Here is a 17,996-nt window from a genome sequence, read left to right on the forward strand (position 1 = left end):
GCAAAAGCAGTCCTAAGGAGGAAATACATCGCAATACAAGCATACATTCAAAAACTGAAAAGAACTCAAATATAAAAGCTAACCTTACACATAAAGGAGCTAGAGAAAAAACAGCAAATAGATCCTACACCTAGGAGAATAAGAGAGTTAATAAAGATTCGAGCAGAACTCAATGAAATCGAGACCAGAAGAACTGTGGAACAGATCAACAGAACCAAGAGTTGGTTCTTTGAAAGAATTAATAAGACAGATAAACCATTAGCCAGCCTTATTAAAAAGAAGAGAGAGAAGACTCAAATTAATAAAATCATGAATGAGAAAGGAGAGATCACTACCAACACCAAGGAAATACAAACAATTTTAAAAACATATTATGAACAGCTATACGCCAATAAATTAGGCAATCTAGAAGAAATGGATGCATTCCTGGAAAGCCACAAACTACCAAAACTGCAACAGGAAGAAACAGAAAACCTGAACAGGCCAATAACCAGGGAGGAAATTGCAGCAGTCATCAAAAACCTCCCAAGACACAAAAGTCCAGGGCCAGATGGCTTCCCAAGGGAATTCTATCAAACATTTAAAGAAGAAACCATACTTATTCTACTAAGGCTGTTTGGACCAATAGAAAGAGATGGAGTACTTCCAAATTCGTTCTACGAGGCCAGCATCACCTTAATTCCAAAACCAGACAAAGACCCCACCAAAAAGGAGAATTACAGACCAATATCCCTGATGAACATGGATGCAAAAATTCTCAACAAGATACTAGCCAATAGGATCCAACAACACATTAAGAAAATTATTCACCATGACCAAGTAGGATTTATCCCGGGGACACAAGGCTGGTTCAACAGTCGTAAAGCAATCAGTGTGATTCATCATATCAGCAAGAGAAAAACCAAGAACCATATGATCCTCTCATTAGATGCAGAGAAAGCATTTGACAAAATACAGCATCCATTCCTGATCAAAACTCTTCAGAGTGTAGGGATAGAGGGAACTTTCCTCGACATCTTAAAAGCCATCTACGAAAAGCCCACAGCAAATATCATTCTCAATGGGGAAGCACTGGGAGCCTTTCCCCTAAGATCAGGAACAGGACAGGGATGTCCACTCTCACCACTGCTATTCAACATAGTACTGGAAGTCCTAGCCTCAGCAATCAGACAACAAAAAGACATTAAAGGCATTCAAATTGGCAAAGAAGAAGTCAAACTCTCCCTCTTCGCCGATGACGTGATACTCTACATAGAAAACCCAAAATCCTCCACCCCAAGATTGCTAGAACTCATACAGCAATTTGGTAGCGTGGCAGGATACAAAATCAATGCCCAGAAATCAATGGCATTCTTATACACTAACAATGAGACTGAAGAAAGAGAAATTAAGGAGTCAATCCCATTTACAATTGCACCCAAAAGCATTAAGATACCTAGGAATAAACCTAACCAAAGAGGTAAAGGATCTATACCCGAAAAACTATAGAACACTTCTGAAAGAAATTGAGGAAGACACAAAGAGATGGAAAAATATTCCATGCTCATGGATTGGCAGAATTAATATTGTGAAAATGTCAATGTTACCCAGGGCAATTTACATGTTTAATGCAATCCCTATCAAAATACCATGGACTTTCTTCAGAGAGTTAGAACAAATTATTTTAAGATTTGTGTGGAATCAGAAAAGACCCCGAAGAGCCAGGGGAATTTTAAAAAAGAAAACCATATCAGGGGGCATCACAATGCCAGATTTCAGGTTGTACTACAAAGCTGTGGTCATCAAGACAGTGTGGTACTGGCACAAAAACAGACACATAGATCAATGGAACAGAAGAGAGAACCCAGAAGTGGACCCTGAACTTTATGGTCAACTAATATTCGATAAAGGAGGAAAGACTATCCATTGGAAGAAAGACAGTCTCTTCAATAAATGGTGCTGGGAAAATTGGACATCCACATGCAGAAGAATGAAACTAGAGCACTCTCTTTCACCATACACAAAGGTAAACTCAAAATGGATGAAAGATCTAAATGTGAGACAAGATTCCATCAAAATCCTAGAGGAGAACACAGGCAACACCCTTTTTGAACTCAGCCACAGTAACTTCTTGCAAGATACATCCACGAAGGCAAAAGAAACAAAAGCAAAAATGAACTATTGGGACTTCATCAAGATAAGACGCTTTTGCACAGCAAAGGATACAGTCAACAAAACTAAAACACAACCTACAGAATGGGAGAAGATATTTGCAAATAACCTATCAGATAAAGGGCTGGTTTCCAAGATCTATAAAGAACTTATTAAACTCAACACCAAAGAAACAAACAATCCAATCATGAAATGGGCAAAAGACATGAAAAGAAATCTCACAGAGGAAGACATAGACATGGCCAACATGCACATGAGAAAATGCTCTGCATCACTTGCCATCAGGGAAATACAAATCAAAACCACAATGAGATACCACCTCACACCAGTGAGAATGGGGAAAATTAACAAGGCAGGAAACCACAAATGTTGGAGAGGATGCAGAGAAAAGGGAACCAACCCTCTTACACTGTTGGTGGGAATGTGAACTGGTGCAGCCACTCTGGAAAACTGTGTGGAGGTTCCTCAAAGAGTTAAAAATAGACCTGCCCTCCGACCCAGCAATTGCACTGTTGGGGATTTACCCCAAAGATACAGATGCAATGAAACGCCGGGACACCTGCACCCCGATGTTTCTAGCAGCAATGGCCACAATACCCAAACTGTGGAAGGAGCCTCGGTGTCCATCGAAAGATGAATGGACAAAGAAGATGTGGTTTATGTATACAATGGAATATTCCTCAGCCATTAGAAATGACAAATACCCACCATTTGCTTCAACATGGATGGAACTGGAGGCTATTATGCTGAGTGAAGTAAGTCAATCGGAGAAGGACAAACATTGTATCTTCTCATTCATTTGGGGAATATGAATAATAGTGAAAGGGAATATAAGGGAAGGGAGAAGAAATGTGTGGGAAATATCAGAAAAGGAGACAGAACATAAGGACTCCTAACTCTGAGAAACGAACTAGGGGTGGTGGAAGGGGAGGAGGGTGGGGGGTGGGGGTGAATGGGTGACGGGCACTGAGGGGGGCACTTGACAGGATGAGCACTGGGTGTTATTCTGTATGTTGGTAAATTGAACACCAACAAAAAATAAATTTATAAAAAATAAATAAATAAAAAATAAATTCATAAATTAAATTAAATTAAATTAAAAGATACAATATGGAAATATCTTGATATTTGATACCATTATGAAGGAATTACTGTATACTGTGATTAAGAGGAGAAGAAAGGAATCTCTGACACTTAGGAATACATAGTCTTGTATTTCCAGTTAAAATATGCCTTCATATAATCTGGGGAGGAAGAAGAAGGGAAGACGAATACACTGGGAACAAGATTGGCCATAAAATGATAACTATTGAGTGATGAGTACATGGGTATTCATTATACTATTCCATTTTTGTTTGTTTAGTTTTTTAAAAAATGAGTATTGCCAAACCACATGCCACAACCACTGAGAGTATATGGCCAAACCACAACCCTCCTTGAGCTTTAGCCCCTTCATTTGCAACATGGGGGTCTTATCCTTTCCATGGGGATATGGTGAGACTAAAATAAGATATATAATAAACCTGGAAGAAAACTACACAATACTATATAAAAAGTTATGTTATTGGGCAGCCCAGGTGGCTCAGCGGTTTGGCGCTGCCTTCAGCTCTGGGCATGGTCCTGGAGACCCCGGATCTAGTCCCGCATTGGGCTCCCTGCATGGAGCCTGCTTCTCCCTCTGCCTGTGTCTATGCCTCTCTCTCTCTCTCTCTCTCTCTCTGCCTCTCAATAATAAATAAACAAAATCTTAAAAAAAAAACGTTATGTTATTAATGGCCAAAGCAAGAGAGGGCAGGGCCTGCTATACTAATGACCTAAAAAGATAACAGAGATAACTGCTTCAGGAAATAAAAAACTATGCTGGCTCAAGAGACAGTGAATCACATGACTTTAAGGCCATCATTTACAGAAAGATTAATATCTTTAGATCTAAATCAAATGCTGAAGCATAAGGGAAATAAGCAAAGTATTCTTATGAAAAGAAGCATTAGGCTAGGATCTATGTCTCTGAAATCACTGCTATAAAGTTGAAAGAAAATAGAAGAATCCAAGGTTCTTCATAACCAAATTTTGCATAAAAACCAAATTTTGCAAAAAAAAGAAGAAGAAGAAAGGAAGAAGAAGAAGAAAAGAAGAAGAAGAAGAAGAAAAGAAGAAGGAGAAGGAGAAAGAAGAAGAAGAAGAAAGAAGGAAAGAAAGGAAACCCTGGTAACTAAGTTAGGCAGCAACGTGAACCATGGCTTTTACACTTTGAAAGTGACCACATACAGTTCAGACGGCAGTGTGTGTATATGTGTGTGTGTGTTTTCAGGGGAAGAGGCAGTTGTCAAAGAGAATGGGATCGTTTCCCTCTTCTCCCTGCAGTGATCATTACTTCAAAATTCCCTTTCTGAATTTCCTTCCTCTGTTCTCCCAACCCAACTCCACTTTCCATCTAGGGATCAGAGCTATGTTAATGAAATAAAAATAAAAAAGGAATGCATTTCTCCTATGAATTAACTAATGCTTAAATTTTCAAAGTTGGTTCTGAGCAAATACATTAAAAACTAGAGTCCTTAGGGTAACAAAGAGAGGAAGGGGAAGGGACAGAGACAGGGCAAGACTCATATCCAGCAATCCATGCGGGGATTGAAAAAACTCTGCAATGATGACAATCAACGAAGATATGGACCAACTAATAAAACAGTTGATAAGAACCCTTCCATCTTGGAAAAATCTGTGTCAAACCTGTTTTTAAAAATTCTATCTGCATAGTATAAAACATTCTGAGATAATACCAAGAATTTTGCTTTTATTCATATCCACTGAAATTAGGTACTTTGATCAAAACTGAAGTATTTTAAGATACATTTCTAAGTAACCTACCTGTAACTGCATGACCACATAGTTGAATCGATCATTCCTCCCACAGCCAATAAATCTACAAACATGGTCTTTCCCTGGATAAAAGACAGAAGAGAGGAGAAAAAGGTTATATTATGGTTTCTCTTTTAAAATATTAATAATTTGTTTTTCTGTATAGTCTTTTATAATTGAATATAAAGGATCTATCTTCAGAACCTTAATAATAGGAAATCTGTATTATTCAAATTTTCTACCCACCTCCCCCTGAACCCTACACTGCTCCATGTGTAGTCAAATACATATTTACTGAATGAATAAATAAATGAATGATAATTTATTTAGGAAGAATTAAAAGTCATTTAAGATCAAGTTGCCCACATACTATACATATGAAAACCGAGAAGAACAATAAATAAGAATTCTGTTAGGAATATAAATCTGGGGTGGTGAGGAACATAAATCCTGAATTTTAGATATGGTCTGCCATTCACCAATTTATGACTTCAATTGCTTAATCACTTAATCCTTCTGGGCCCCACTGATTTGGATTAGTTCAGTGCTTTTCAATTTTAGTTTTACCTATGAAATCCAAGCAGGTATTGGCTAGGGTGCAGAGGAAAGCAGAGATGGAACAAGTAGAAATCTAGGGTCTGGCCCTGATTCAACAAAAGCAAACAAAGGTCCTAAAAACAGATCAAGACTGGTAGGCCCCGGGGCCAGAAGATGTGGAGAACAGTGGCTGGAGAACAGTGAATGAAGGGAGAACAACATGAGAAGATGCTGGAGAAGCAAGAGGCACGAGGCCCTGAAACATCTTAGACTTCATAAGGAAAGTGAACCACATGCAGATGACAGTGTTTCTCAGCTCTGGCTGCTTGGCAGAATCATCTTGGGAAGCTTTTTCAATTCTTAAACTCTGGGGTGCCTGAACGGCTCAGTTACTTTGGCTTAGGTCATAATCCCAGGGTCCTGGGATCAAGCCCTGCATTGGGCTCCCTGCTCAGTGGGGAGCCTGCTTCTCCCTTTCCCTCTGCCACTCCTCCTGCTTGTGCTCACTCACACTCTCTCTCTCTGTGTCGAATAAATAAATAAAATCTTTAAAAGAATAAAAATCTCTAAACTCTTTACTGATTCAGAATCAATGGGGAAATATACAGGAGAGGAGATTTTCAAAAGTTCTCTAAATGATACAAAAGCAGATGGGCCACAAAATCTACTGCTTGGTAATGAGAAGCATCTAAAAGATTTTAAGATAAGGAAAAACACACTTAAAACACTGTACTTTAGAACACTGCTGTAGTGGCAATGAGGACAGACTAAACAGAGGTCAGAAAGGTCACTCTGGGAACAGTTACAATATCCCAAGAGAGAGAATAGAGTTTAAATAATAAGTATTATAGTAGAGACAAGAAAAAACAGGATAAATATAAGAGATACTAAAGACAGTTTTTGACTAGAAATTGATACAATTAAATGGTAAGTTGTACCAAAATAAGAGAACATAATACAATAGGTTGTATAGGCTGTAAGTCAACATTAATAGAATGTTGACTTTAAGGATAACCTGTTGAATTTAGCAAACAACTGTAATTTCAAGCTTGCTGCTGAGCGAAAAGCTGAGCTGTAGAAATACAGCTAATGGGAAACCATTAGTTCATGGAAGGTAGAGAGAACTACAAACATAGATGGACAATTGTCAAGTTGGAAGAATATAAAGAAAGATGAAAATTAACCTAAGAACAAAATTTTACAAAATGCAACATTTACAGCATGGACAAAAATAAAAGGAATGAAGGAAATTAAGTAATACCCGGAGAGGTATGAGGAAAATATGAGAAAGGGGTATTACAGAAATATAATGAGAAGAACATTTTAAGGCAAAAGTGGCCAATGGCAAATGCTACAGAAAGGCTGAGAAGCACTAGTTAATATAAAAAGTTAGGAAGTCACAAGTGAGTGGAAGGGTGGCAGCCAGTCTTTAATGGATTAAAGTATAAATCAAGTATGACACAGTGAGGACAATCTTTGAAGTTTGCCTGTAAAGTAAGCAAGTCATATGCCAAGAGCTAGAAGGGCAAGATTTGTTAGATGAATGAGAAATATAATTCAATATCCCCTGTCTGCCAAAAAAGTTTTCTACTGACTGACTTAAAATATAAATATAACCCAGACTTGTTTTAGTTAATAATTCAACTTCTTTTGCATCTGGGTTATCACACTATTCTCTTACTCTCTGTGCTTTTATTGGAAAGGGTTGGAAGTAGCAAGAAATAAGTGCAATGGAAGCAATAATTACCAATGTGTACAATGCATGTTTATCACTTTACATGTATCTTCCAAATGTTTACAACACCGTGTCACCTAGTAAATTGCTGTAAGAACGAAATGATGAAATGATGGCCAATTAGCAACTTACTCTTTCCCTCAGCTTCAAAGGAACAATTTAAAAATCATTTAGAAGTATTTTCTTGTTATCCATTCTTCAAGATTCCACCTTCCTAGCATATAACATTTAAATGAAGGATCTCTATTACAAAGACATTTCGACTGTCTAAAAACAAAAGGTCATACTATATTTAACTCTTCTTGGAATGCTCTTTCAAAAATATCTTTATGGTACATTATACCAAAATAATCTCTCAATAGCAAAAACATCCTGCTTTTAAAAAAGAAAAAAGAAATCAAATAAATTGTAGACCCCTTCCTGGGTAAACAAAATACAAAGTCAACAGCAAATTGTTTGGGATTCACCAATACATCTTCATTGCTTTAGGTAAGAGCTTAATAAGTTCTTACCTCATACTTTATAGCATAGTGTACTGCTCTTGTATTTTACATACATGCAATTAATGAAAATCCTTAAAGTTAGTTTAATAATATGCACAGATTTTTAGAAGCATGGAGAAACTACAATTTAACTGGAACTGCAATTCTTCACCACCACTTAGAGTGTTAAAGTAATTTGTATTACTATTATTGTAATAATTAGTACAAACTGTTCTGGTAATTAGCACAGTACCAGGCAAATAGTGAAATGCCCAGTCAATATTTATGAATAAACAAATTAATATAAATAATGGTAGCTACTAAAACATGCATAATATGCAAGCATATTGTGCCAGGCATTATATTAAGTGCTTTACATGCAGTTAATCCTCATAGCTTAAGTATTTTATTTTCCCCATTTTTCAGATGTGAAGAATTAAGCAAAATAATCTTTAAAAATGAAGGGAGCAGGGTAGGTTATATTTGAAGAGAATGCTAATAATTCAAAATCATTGCTGTAGAGAAAAGAAAACACAGAGACCCAGCTTGACAAACCCAGAATATATCAGGTGAGACCTAATACTGGCATTTAGATAAGAGTCCTAATGAGAATCCAGATACCAGAACTATAGCAATCTTTATGGTAAATTAGGCAGTCTACTAGGTCATATCTAGTTAAGCAACAAGACAGTCTCATGCTATGCACTGCTAGGTCTGACCATGACTCCACATTCATAAAAATAGTTACTCGACTTCATGCACAGTGAGATTAGAGGAGAGGTCCAGAAATATTACAGAAACAACTCAAAGGTAAACCATTTTATAAACTTTTAAGAATTCCTAATATAAAAGATATCTAATCTTTTCTTAAAAGATTTTGTTTTGGGGCCCCTAGGGGGACTCAGTCAGTTAAACACCTGCCTTTGGCCCAGGTCATGATCCTGGGATCCTGGGATTGAGCCCTGTATCAGGCTCCTTGCTCAGGAGTCAGGAACAGTCAGGAGTCTGCTTCTCCCTCTGCCTCTTCCAGTCCCTCCCCACTGCTTGTGCTTGCTCTCTTGCGGGTGCAAATAAATGAATAAAATCTTTAAAAAAAAAAAAATAAAAGATTTTATTTTTAAGTAATCTCTACACTCAACATGGGTCTCAAACTCACAACTCCAAGATCAAGAGTTGCACACCCTACTTGACTGAGCCAGTCAGGTGCCCCACCCCAGCCCATGACATCTAAATAATCTTAATGACACTCTAGGGCAGATCTGGTATTGAAGTGGTATCAAACCCAAGCCAATCCTCATTTTATTCCTACTTAATTAACTCTCATGGGTTCTTTTTTTTTTTTTTAAGATTTATTTATTTATGCATGAGACAGAGAGAGACCGGCAGAGGGAGAAGAAGGCTTCCTGCAGAGAGCCCGATGTGGGACTTGATCCCAGATCCTGGGATAAGGCCCTGAGCTGAAGGCAGACGCTGAACCACTGAGCCACCCAGGAGTTCCCCATAGGTTCTTATTAATGTACATAAAGGCACCAGAACATGATAGATACATAATTTCATCATATTTAGGTGATACTGTTTTTATTTGCTTCTCTGACCCTTGGACTGTAAGTACTTCTAAGGTAAGGACTCTAGTATCCAGCTCTGCACAGGATACACACTAACTAAACAATGAATACGTTTTTTATAATACCTTAATTGGAACATAATTAACATACTACCAAATTCACACCTTAAAAGTGTAATTCAATTGTTTTTAGTATATTCGCAAAGTTGTAAAACCACCACCACAATCAACATTAGAACATTTTCATCAGCCCTATCTACCCCACCAAAAAACCGATACTCATTAGTTGTCACTTCTATTTCCCCCTGCAACTCTCCCAGCCCTAAGAGAGTCAGCCCCACTAAACTATTTTCTATCTCTACAGATTTGCCTATTCTGGACATTTCACATAAATGGAATCATACTATAAGTATTTTTTGTGACGGCTTCTTTTACCAGCACAGTGTATTCAAAACTCATCCATATTGTAGCATGTATTAGTATTTCATTTCTTTCTTTTTTTTAAGATTTTATTTATTTATTCATGAGAGACACAGAGACAGGCAGAGGGAGAAGCAGGTTCCCTGTGGAAACCCTGATGTGGGACTCAATCCCAGGACCCTGGGATCACATGAGCCTATAGCAGACACTCAACCACTGAGCCACCCATGTGTTCTTCAATATATCATTCTTTTCAAGGTCAATAATATTCATTATATAGCTATACATATTTTTTTAGTCATTTTACCAGTTCATTGTCCATTTAGGTTGTTTCCACTTTTTGTTATGATTAATGCTACTATGAACATTCACATACAAGTTTTTGCGTAGACATGCTTTCACTTCATCTTGGATATATGTGTGTGTGTGTATATATTATATACATATATATATATATATATATATATATATATATATAACTGGGAGTAGAACTGCTGGACATTTGGTAACTCCATGTTTAATCTTAAGCAGTCCATAGGAACTGGTGGACTGCTTTCCAAAGAAGCTGTACATTTTATATCTACCAGTAACATATGAGGCTTCTAATTTCTCCACATCCTCACCAACTCTTGTTATTATCTGTATCTTTTTATATTGCAATCATCTAGTGAGAGTGAACTGATATCTCAGTATAGGTTTGATTTACATTTTCATAATCAATAATGTTGAGCATCTTTTCATGTACTTATTGACAATCTGTAGATCTTTCTGGAGAAATGTCTATTTAGATCCTTCACTGATTTTTAAATTGGGTTATCTCTTTATTACTGAATTATGAGTTCTTTATTTAGTATAGATAAAGTCCCTATCAGATGTATGATTTGTAAATATTTTCTACTTCGTGGGCTGTCTATTCACTTTTCTTTTCAAGATTTTATCTATTTATTCATGAGAGACACAGAGAGAGAGAGGCAGAGACAATGACAGAGGAAGAAGCAGGCTCCTCTCAGGGAGCCCGATGCGGGACTCAATCCCCAGATGGGGATCATGCCCTGAGCCTAAGGCAGACGCTCAATTGCTGAGCCACACAGGCATCCCTGTCTATTCACTTTCTTGATGGTGATCTTTGAAGTACAAAAGTTTTTTTTTTTAATTTACTTATTCATGAGAGACACACAGAGATAGGCAGAGACATAGGCAGAGGGAGAAACAGGCTACCCATTGGGAATGGGATGCGGACCCCATCCCAGGACCCCAGGATCATGACCCAAGCCAAAGGCAAATGCTCAACCACTTAACCACCCAGGTGCCCCAAAGCACAAAAGTTTTTAAATCAGATGAAGTCCAATTAATTTATTTTTTTTTATTTTGCTGCTTTGTGGTTTTAGCATCATATCTAAGAAATTATTGCCTAATCCAAGGTCATGAAGACTTACATGTATGTATTATTCTTCTAAGAGTTTTATATATCTAGTTCTTTGGTCTACTTTGAATAATTTTTTTTTAAGATTTTACTTTTAATTTTTTAAAAGTAAATCCTACATCTAACATGGGGCTCAAACTTATGACGCCGAGATCAAGAGTCTCATGCTCCATAAACTGAGGCAGCCAGGTGCCCTTAATTTGAATAAATTTTTATAATGGTACAAGGTAAGGGTCCAAGTTCATTCTTTTGCATGTGTATAACTGTGTTGGAAGACACACTCCTCTTGTGTTCCTCCTTACTCTCACACTACTACCATATTCACAATATTTTTTGGCACCAGATATGTGGGCTTTCCACACATGGAGCTATTCTCCTAGACACCAGCTGGCTGTCCTATAATTCAGTTCAATTCTAATAGTATCTACCTAGAGTCTGCATCAGATCCCCACACTGCCCCCATTTCAAATGCCAATCACAAGTCCCAGGTTGTATAAATTACCCCCTCCTTAGGTTTAACAATTTGATAGAACAGCTTATAGAATTCAGGGAGATACTTATATTTACCAGTTTATTTTAAAAGATAAAGAATACAGGGATCCCTGGGTGGCGCAGCGGTTTGGCGCCTGCCTTTGGCCCAGGGCGTGATCCTGGAGACCCGGGATCGAATCCCACATCGGGCTCCCGGTGCATGGAGCCTGCTTCTCCCTCTGCCTGTGTCTCTGCCTCTCTCTCTCTCTCTCTGTGTGTGACTATCATAAATAAATAAAAATTAAAAAAAAAAAAGATAAAGAATACAGATGAACAGCTGGATTTAGAGACACACAAAGAAAGATACGTGAGAAGTAGTGCAGAACTTCCATGCTCTTTCTGAGTGTGCCATTCTTCTAGGATCTCCACGTGTTAACCAACTCAGAAGATCTCTAAATCTCGTACTTCTGGAATTTTTACTATTTCCCAGAGGATGAGGGTGGGGCTATAAATTCCAAACTTCCAATCAACAACTTGTCCTTCTGGTGACCTGCCATCACCCTGAAGCTAGAGTCCCCCAAGAGTTGCTTCACTGAAACATGAGACATTCCTATCACTCAGGAAATTCTAAAGAACATAGGAACACTGTGTCAGGAACCAGTTTGCTGGCCAAATCTGGTCTAAGACCAAACAGCAGAACAAAGGATTCTCCTAGTGCTCTTATCACTTAGGAGATTACATGGATTTTAAGAGGTCTGTGCCAGGAACTAGGGGCATATGTGTTGTGTATTCTTTTACAATATCCAATGGAGTTGTGCTGGCACCATTTGTTGAAAAGAATCCTTTTCCCAATGGATTGTCTTGGCACCTTTGTCAATGGTGCCAAAATCAATTGACCATTATGTGGTAATTTCTGGATTCCATTGATCTATATTTCTATCCTTATTCCAGTACCATAATGTCTTGATTACTATCATTCTGCAATAAGTTTTGAAATCAGAAAATGTAAATATTGCAATTTCATTGTTCTTTTTCAAGACTGTTTTAACTATCTGGGGGTTCCTTGCAATTCCATATTAATTTTAGAATCAGCTTATCCATTTCTACAAAGAAGGCAGCTGCAATTCTGATAGGGACTGTGTTCAATCTATAGGTCAGTATTAGGAGTGCTACTATCTTAACAATATTAAGTCTTCCAGTCTACAAACACAAGATATCTTTTCTCTTAATACCATTAATACCATTTTTGGATTGCTTATTGCTAACATCCAGTAAGACACATCATCTTTTTATATTTATCTTGTTTCTTGCAATCTTGCTGAACTTGTTTAGTGGCTCTAAAGTTTTTAGTGGATTCCTTAGGATTTCCCAAAAATAAGAGAGGGTCATCTGTCAATAGAGCTAGTTTTACACTTCCTTCCAGTCTGGGTGCATTTTATTTCATCTTCTTGACAAATAGAAGTGGCAAGTGCAGAATCCTTGTCTTGTTCATCATTACCTTTGGGGGAAAGAGTGTGTTTTACCGTATCAGCTGTGGATTTATTTTGGTTTTCGTTTTTGGGTTTTTGTTATATAAGGCCCTTATCAGGATAAGGAAGTTCCTTTCTATTCCTAGTTTGTGAGTATTTTTTATCATGAAAGGGTTATTGGATTTTGTTAAATGGGTCTTCTGTGTCTTCTGACATAATCATGTGGTTTTTGTCTTTGATTCTGTTGATAGTGTATTAGACTAATTTTCATATTTTATTTTATTTTTTTTAAATTTTATTTATTTATCCATGAGAGACACAGAGAGAGAGAGAGGCAGAGACACAGGCAGAGGGGGAAGTAGGCTCCATGCAGGGAACCTGATGTGGAACTTGATCCTGGGTCTCCAGGATCATGCCCTGGGCTGAAGGCAGCACTAAACCACTAAGCCACCCGGGCTGCCCTAATTTTTGTATTTTAAGCCAATTTATACCATACGGAAAAATCAACTGAAGACAGATTAAAGACTTGAATGTAAAACCTGGAACCATAAAACTCATAGAAAAAAAAAACATAAGGGGTAACCTCCTTAACACTGGTTTTGGTAATTTTTTGAATTTGACACCAAAAGCAAAGACGACAAAAGCAAAAATAAACAAGTGGGACTACATCAAATTATAAAGCTCCTGCACGAAAAAGGAAACCATCAACAAAATGAAAAGGCACCTACTAAATGGGAGAAAATATCTGCAAATCATTTATGTGATAAGGGGTTAATATCCAAAATACATCATGAACTCATACAACTCAACAGCAAAAAACCTAAACAATCTGATTTAAAAATAGGCAGAGGGCCTGAAGAGACATTTTCCCAATGATAGTAACATGGTCAAGAGGTACATGAAAAAGTATTCAATATCACTAATCATCGGAGAAATGCAAATCAAGGCCACAATGAAATACTACCTCATATCCATTAGGATGACTATTATCAAAAAGACAAGAAATAACAAGTGTTGGTAAGGATGTGGAGAAAAGCGAATCCCTGTGCACTAACTGCTAAGAATATAAATTGGTGTGGCCACTAGGAAAATAGTATGGAGATTCCTTAAAGTAAAAATAGTTTCTTAAGAAACAAAACAAATGGACAAAGGGGGAAAAAAGATACAACCCCAAAAAACAGACTCTTAACTATAGAAAATAAATAAATGTTTACCAAAAGAGAGGTGCACGGGAGACGGTTGAAACTAGTGAAGGGGATTAGGATTGGCATTGTCTTGATAAGCACTAAATAATATATGGAACTGATGGGTTATACTATATTGTACACCCAAAACTAACATAGCACTGTATGTTAACTACATTGGAATTCAAATTTTAAAATTAAAAATAGAACTACCATATGATCTAGCAGTTCCATTTGTGGGTATATACCCAAAGAAACGAACTCATTATCTTGAAGATATAACCCATGCCCATGTTCAATACAACATTATTTACAATAGCCAAGACATTGAAACAACTTACATGTCCATCTATAGATGAAAGGGTAAAGAAAACATAGTATGTATATACACAACAATATTATGCAGCCATAAAAAAAATAAGAAAATCTTGATATTTGTGGTAAAATGGATGGATCTTGAGAGCATTATGCTAAGTAATAGAAGTCAAAGAAAAACTTATATGTAGAATCTAAATAAACCAAAACTCATAGAAACAAAGAACAGACCAGTAGTTCCCAGACGTAGGGGGTGAGAGGTAGGGAAAATGGGTAAAGGTGGTTAAAAAGTTCAAACTTGGGCAGCCCCAGTGGCTTAGCAGTTTAGGGCCGCCTTCAGTCCAGGGCCTGATCCTGGAGACCCGGGATGGAGTCCCACATCAGGCTCCCTGCATGAAGCCTGCTTCTCCCTCTCTCTCTCTCTCTCTCTCTCTCTCTCTCATGAATAAATAAAATCTTAAAAAAAGGTTCAAACTTCAGTTGTAAAATAAGTAAATCTTGGAAATGTAATGTACAGCATGGTGATTATAGTTAACAATACTGTTTATTTGAAAGTAGGTAAGATCATAAATTTTAAACATTCTCATCACAGGAAAGAAATTGTAACTGTGCAGTGATAACTAACTAAACTTGTGGTAATCATTTTGCAATATGTGTATCAAATCTTTATGTTGCACATAATATAAAGTTGTATGTCAAATACATATATATTTTTATATATTTAATATATATTAAATATATTATCATATATATTTATATATATGAAACAGAGGGAAAAAAAGAGGATTCAGATCAAAAGTCTATTATTCTACACCTCTGGATCTTTCAGTTTGGTGTGGAATGAAAAGTACATGTGCTCAAAACCACCTGAGGTAAGTACCACTTGAGCTTTTTCACTTGCTAGCTTGTTACTTAATCTCTAAAAACCACATGATGAGGGCAGCCCAGGCAGCTCAGCAGTTTAGAGCCACCTTCAGCCCAGAGCATGATCCTGGAGACCCGGGATTGAGTCCCACATCGGGCTCCCTGCATGGAGCCCTCTTCTCTTTCTGCCTGTGTCTCTGCCTCTCTCTATATCTCATGAATAAATAAATAAATAAAATTTTAAAAAAATAATAAAAAAAATAAAAGCCACATGATGAGTAACAAAACCACTTACCTTAAAGACTTATTACACAGGTAAATCAGCTAAGGTATGTCTAAAATATACCAACTGGCACATACTAAATGCTCAATATATCTTCCTATTATTATCATTAGTGATTATGAACGCAAATTTTAGAAAGAGAAAAATCTAAGCTAAAATGCTGGCTCTTTATTTTACCACTTTTGTGACTCTGGACAGATTATTTAATCTCTCTTAGGCTGTATTTCCTCAATTATAAAATCAGGGGAAAGTTGTGGTAAGAATTAAATCAAATAATATTCTTTAAAAATATACATTTAAAACAATGCCTGACACAGAAAGAATAATACGATTGTTAGCCTCTTCATTACATAATAGGTACAAATTGCTTTCTAAAGTGGTTGTACCAATTTATACTTCTCCCATCAGGACACAAGGAAGTTTTCATTTCTTTATCTTCACCAGCCCTTGGTACTGTCAAAAACTTTTTTGTTTTTGCCAATCTGAAGGGTATGAAACAGTGTCTTGCTACACAATTTTCATTTCTCTAGTTACTAGTAAGATTGAGCATCTTTTCATCTATTTATTAATTGTTTAGGTTTCCTCTTTTGTGAATTGCCAGTTCTTATACTTTGCTCATCTCCTCTCTGTCCACTCCTGTGACTGCCTACCTTGGCTAGGACATCACTATGTAATAGAGTATTTACCTAAAATCCTAAACCTCCATGTTCCCCAAATATTTCAAGGCCCTCACTGGTTCCCTGCCACTACATCTTTTCTCTTCACATTACTGGTGCCATTAATCTCTCACATAAAGACTCAAGTCCACCTCACTCTCTCCCTTAGGCTCAGTAGGAAATATTCATGGAGCTCTAGCCATTACCATACTCTCAATGCCATCAACCCTTCACCTTTGCTGCTAGTCTTGTCCTGACCTAACTCCTTGGCTCTGACAGCTGAGCTTCTGCCTAGTTTCCCTTTTATTCCCTTGTCAATGCTCCTATGGATCTTTTTATACATTCCTCTTTTTTTTTTTTTAGATTTTATTTATTTATTTGACACACACAGAGAGAGAGAGCACAAGCAGGGGGAGCAGCAGAGAGGGAGAAGCAGACTCCCCGCTGAGCAGAGAGCCCAACACAGAGCTTGATCCCAGGACTGTAAGATCATGATCTCAACCGAAGGCAGATGCTTGACCCACTGAGCAACCCAGGTGCCCCTACATTCCTCTTTTTTATATATTTTATATATTTTTCTTATAACTTATCATTCCATAATGTCATTATTCATTCTCAGTGTCAGTCTAACTTGACTGTGAACACCTGAGGACTCCTACCTACCTCCTAGCATAGTGGTTCACATTTATCAGGTGTCTAGGAAGGAAATAAGGGAGAATGAAAACAAGCATTTATAAACTAGTATCTTGGGCTTTCTAGGGATAAGGCCATCTTCTTCCTCACTCTACTGCTCCTCTTCTCACCCCTAAAGGGCCAATGTCTACCTGAATGATATGCATGAGCTTGCTTTTTATAAATACCCTACTGGACTCCTCTGATGATGACTCCTCTAATGAATTACCACCTATTATCTATTGACAAGCTCATCTAGCAGTGTCTCTTCTAGACTCCATCCATTCTGTCACATGACTTTACTTTAGAAAACACATGTCCCATAATGTCACCAGCCACACACTAGTCATAAGATAATCTTCCCAAAATATTGTTTTTATCATGTCATTTGCCTACTTAAGAAACTATAAACAATAATGCCTACAGAAATACCACTAAAATAGTGAACTTGAACTTCTCCACAAAACTACTAGAACTGATGAATGAGGGGAATCCCTGGGTGGCTCAGCAGTTTAGTGCCTGCCTTCAGCCCAGGGTGTGATCCTGGAGTCCCGGGATCAAGTCCCACGTCAGGGCTCCCTGCATGGAGCCTGCTTCTCCCTCTGCCTGTGTCTCTGCTTCTCTCTATATATATCTCTCATGAATAAATAAATAAAATCTTTAAAAAAAAAAAAAGAACTGATGAATGAATTCAGTAAAGTCTCAGGATATAAAATCAATATAAAGAAATCTATAGCATTTCTATATACTAATAATGAAGTAGCAGAAAGAAAAATTAAGAAAATAATCCCACTTACATTGCACGAAAAATAATAAAACACCAATAAACTTAGCCAAGGAGATGAAAGACCTGTACTCTGAAAACTATAAAACAGTGATGAAAGATATTGAAGATGACACAAACAGAAAGATAT

At 37.2% G+C, this 17,996-nt stretch overlaps 1 protein-coding gene across 3 annotated transcripts in view; it reads right to left on the reverse strand.

Moving 5' to 3' along the window:
• TTBK2 (tau tubulin kinase 2) overlaps window positions 1-17,996 on the reverse strand; it is a 184,178-nt gene that overhangs the window by 91,259 nt on the left and 74,923 nt on the right. For all 3 annotated transcript variants that reach the window (XM_055316791.1, XM_055316792.1, XM_055316793.1), the window contains one exon: window positions 5,017-5,090. In XM_055316791.1, the coding sequence (XP_055172766.1) occupies window positions 5,017-5,090 (74 nt within the window). The remainder of the gene's footprint in view (window positions 1-5,016; window positions 5,091-17,996) is intronic.

This window comes from Nyctereutes procyonoides, unplaced genomic scaffold (genome assembly GCF_905146905.1).
Source record: "Nyctereutes procyonoides isolate TBG_1078 unplaced genomic scaffold, NYPRO_anot_genome, whole genome shotgun sequence".
NCBI lineage: Eukaryota > Metazoa > Chordata > Mammalia > Carnivora > Canidae > Nyctereutes > Nyctereutes procyonoides.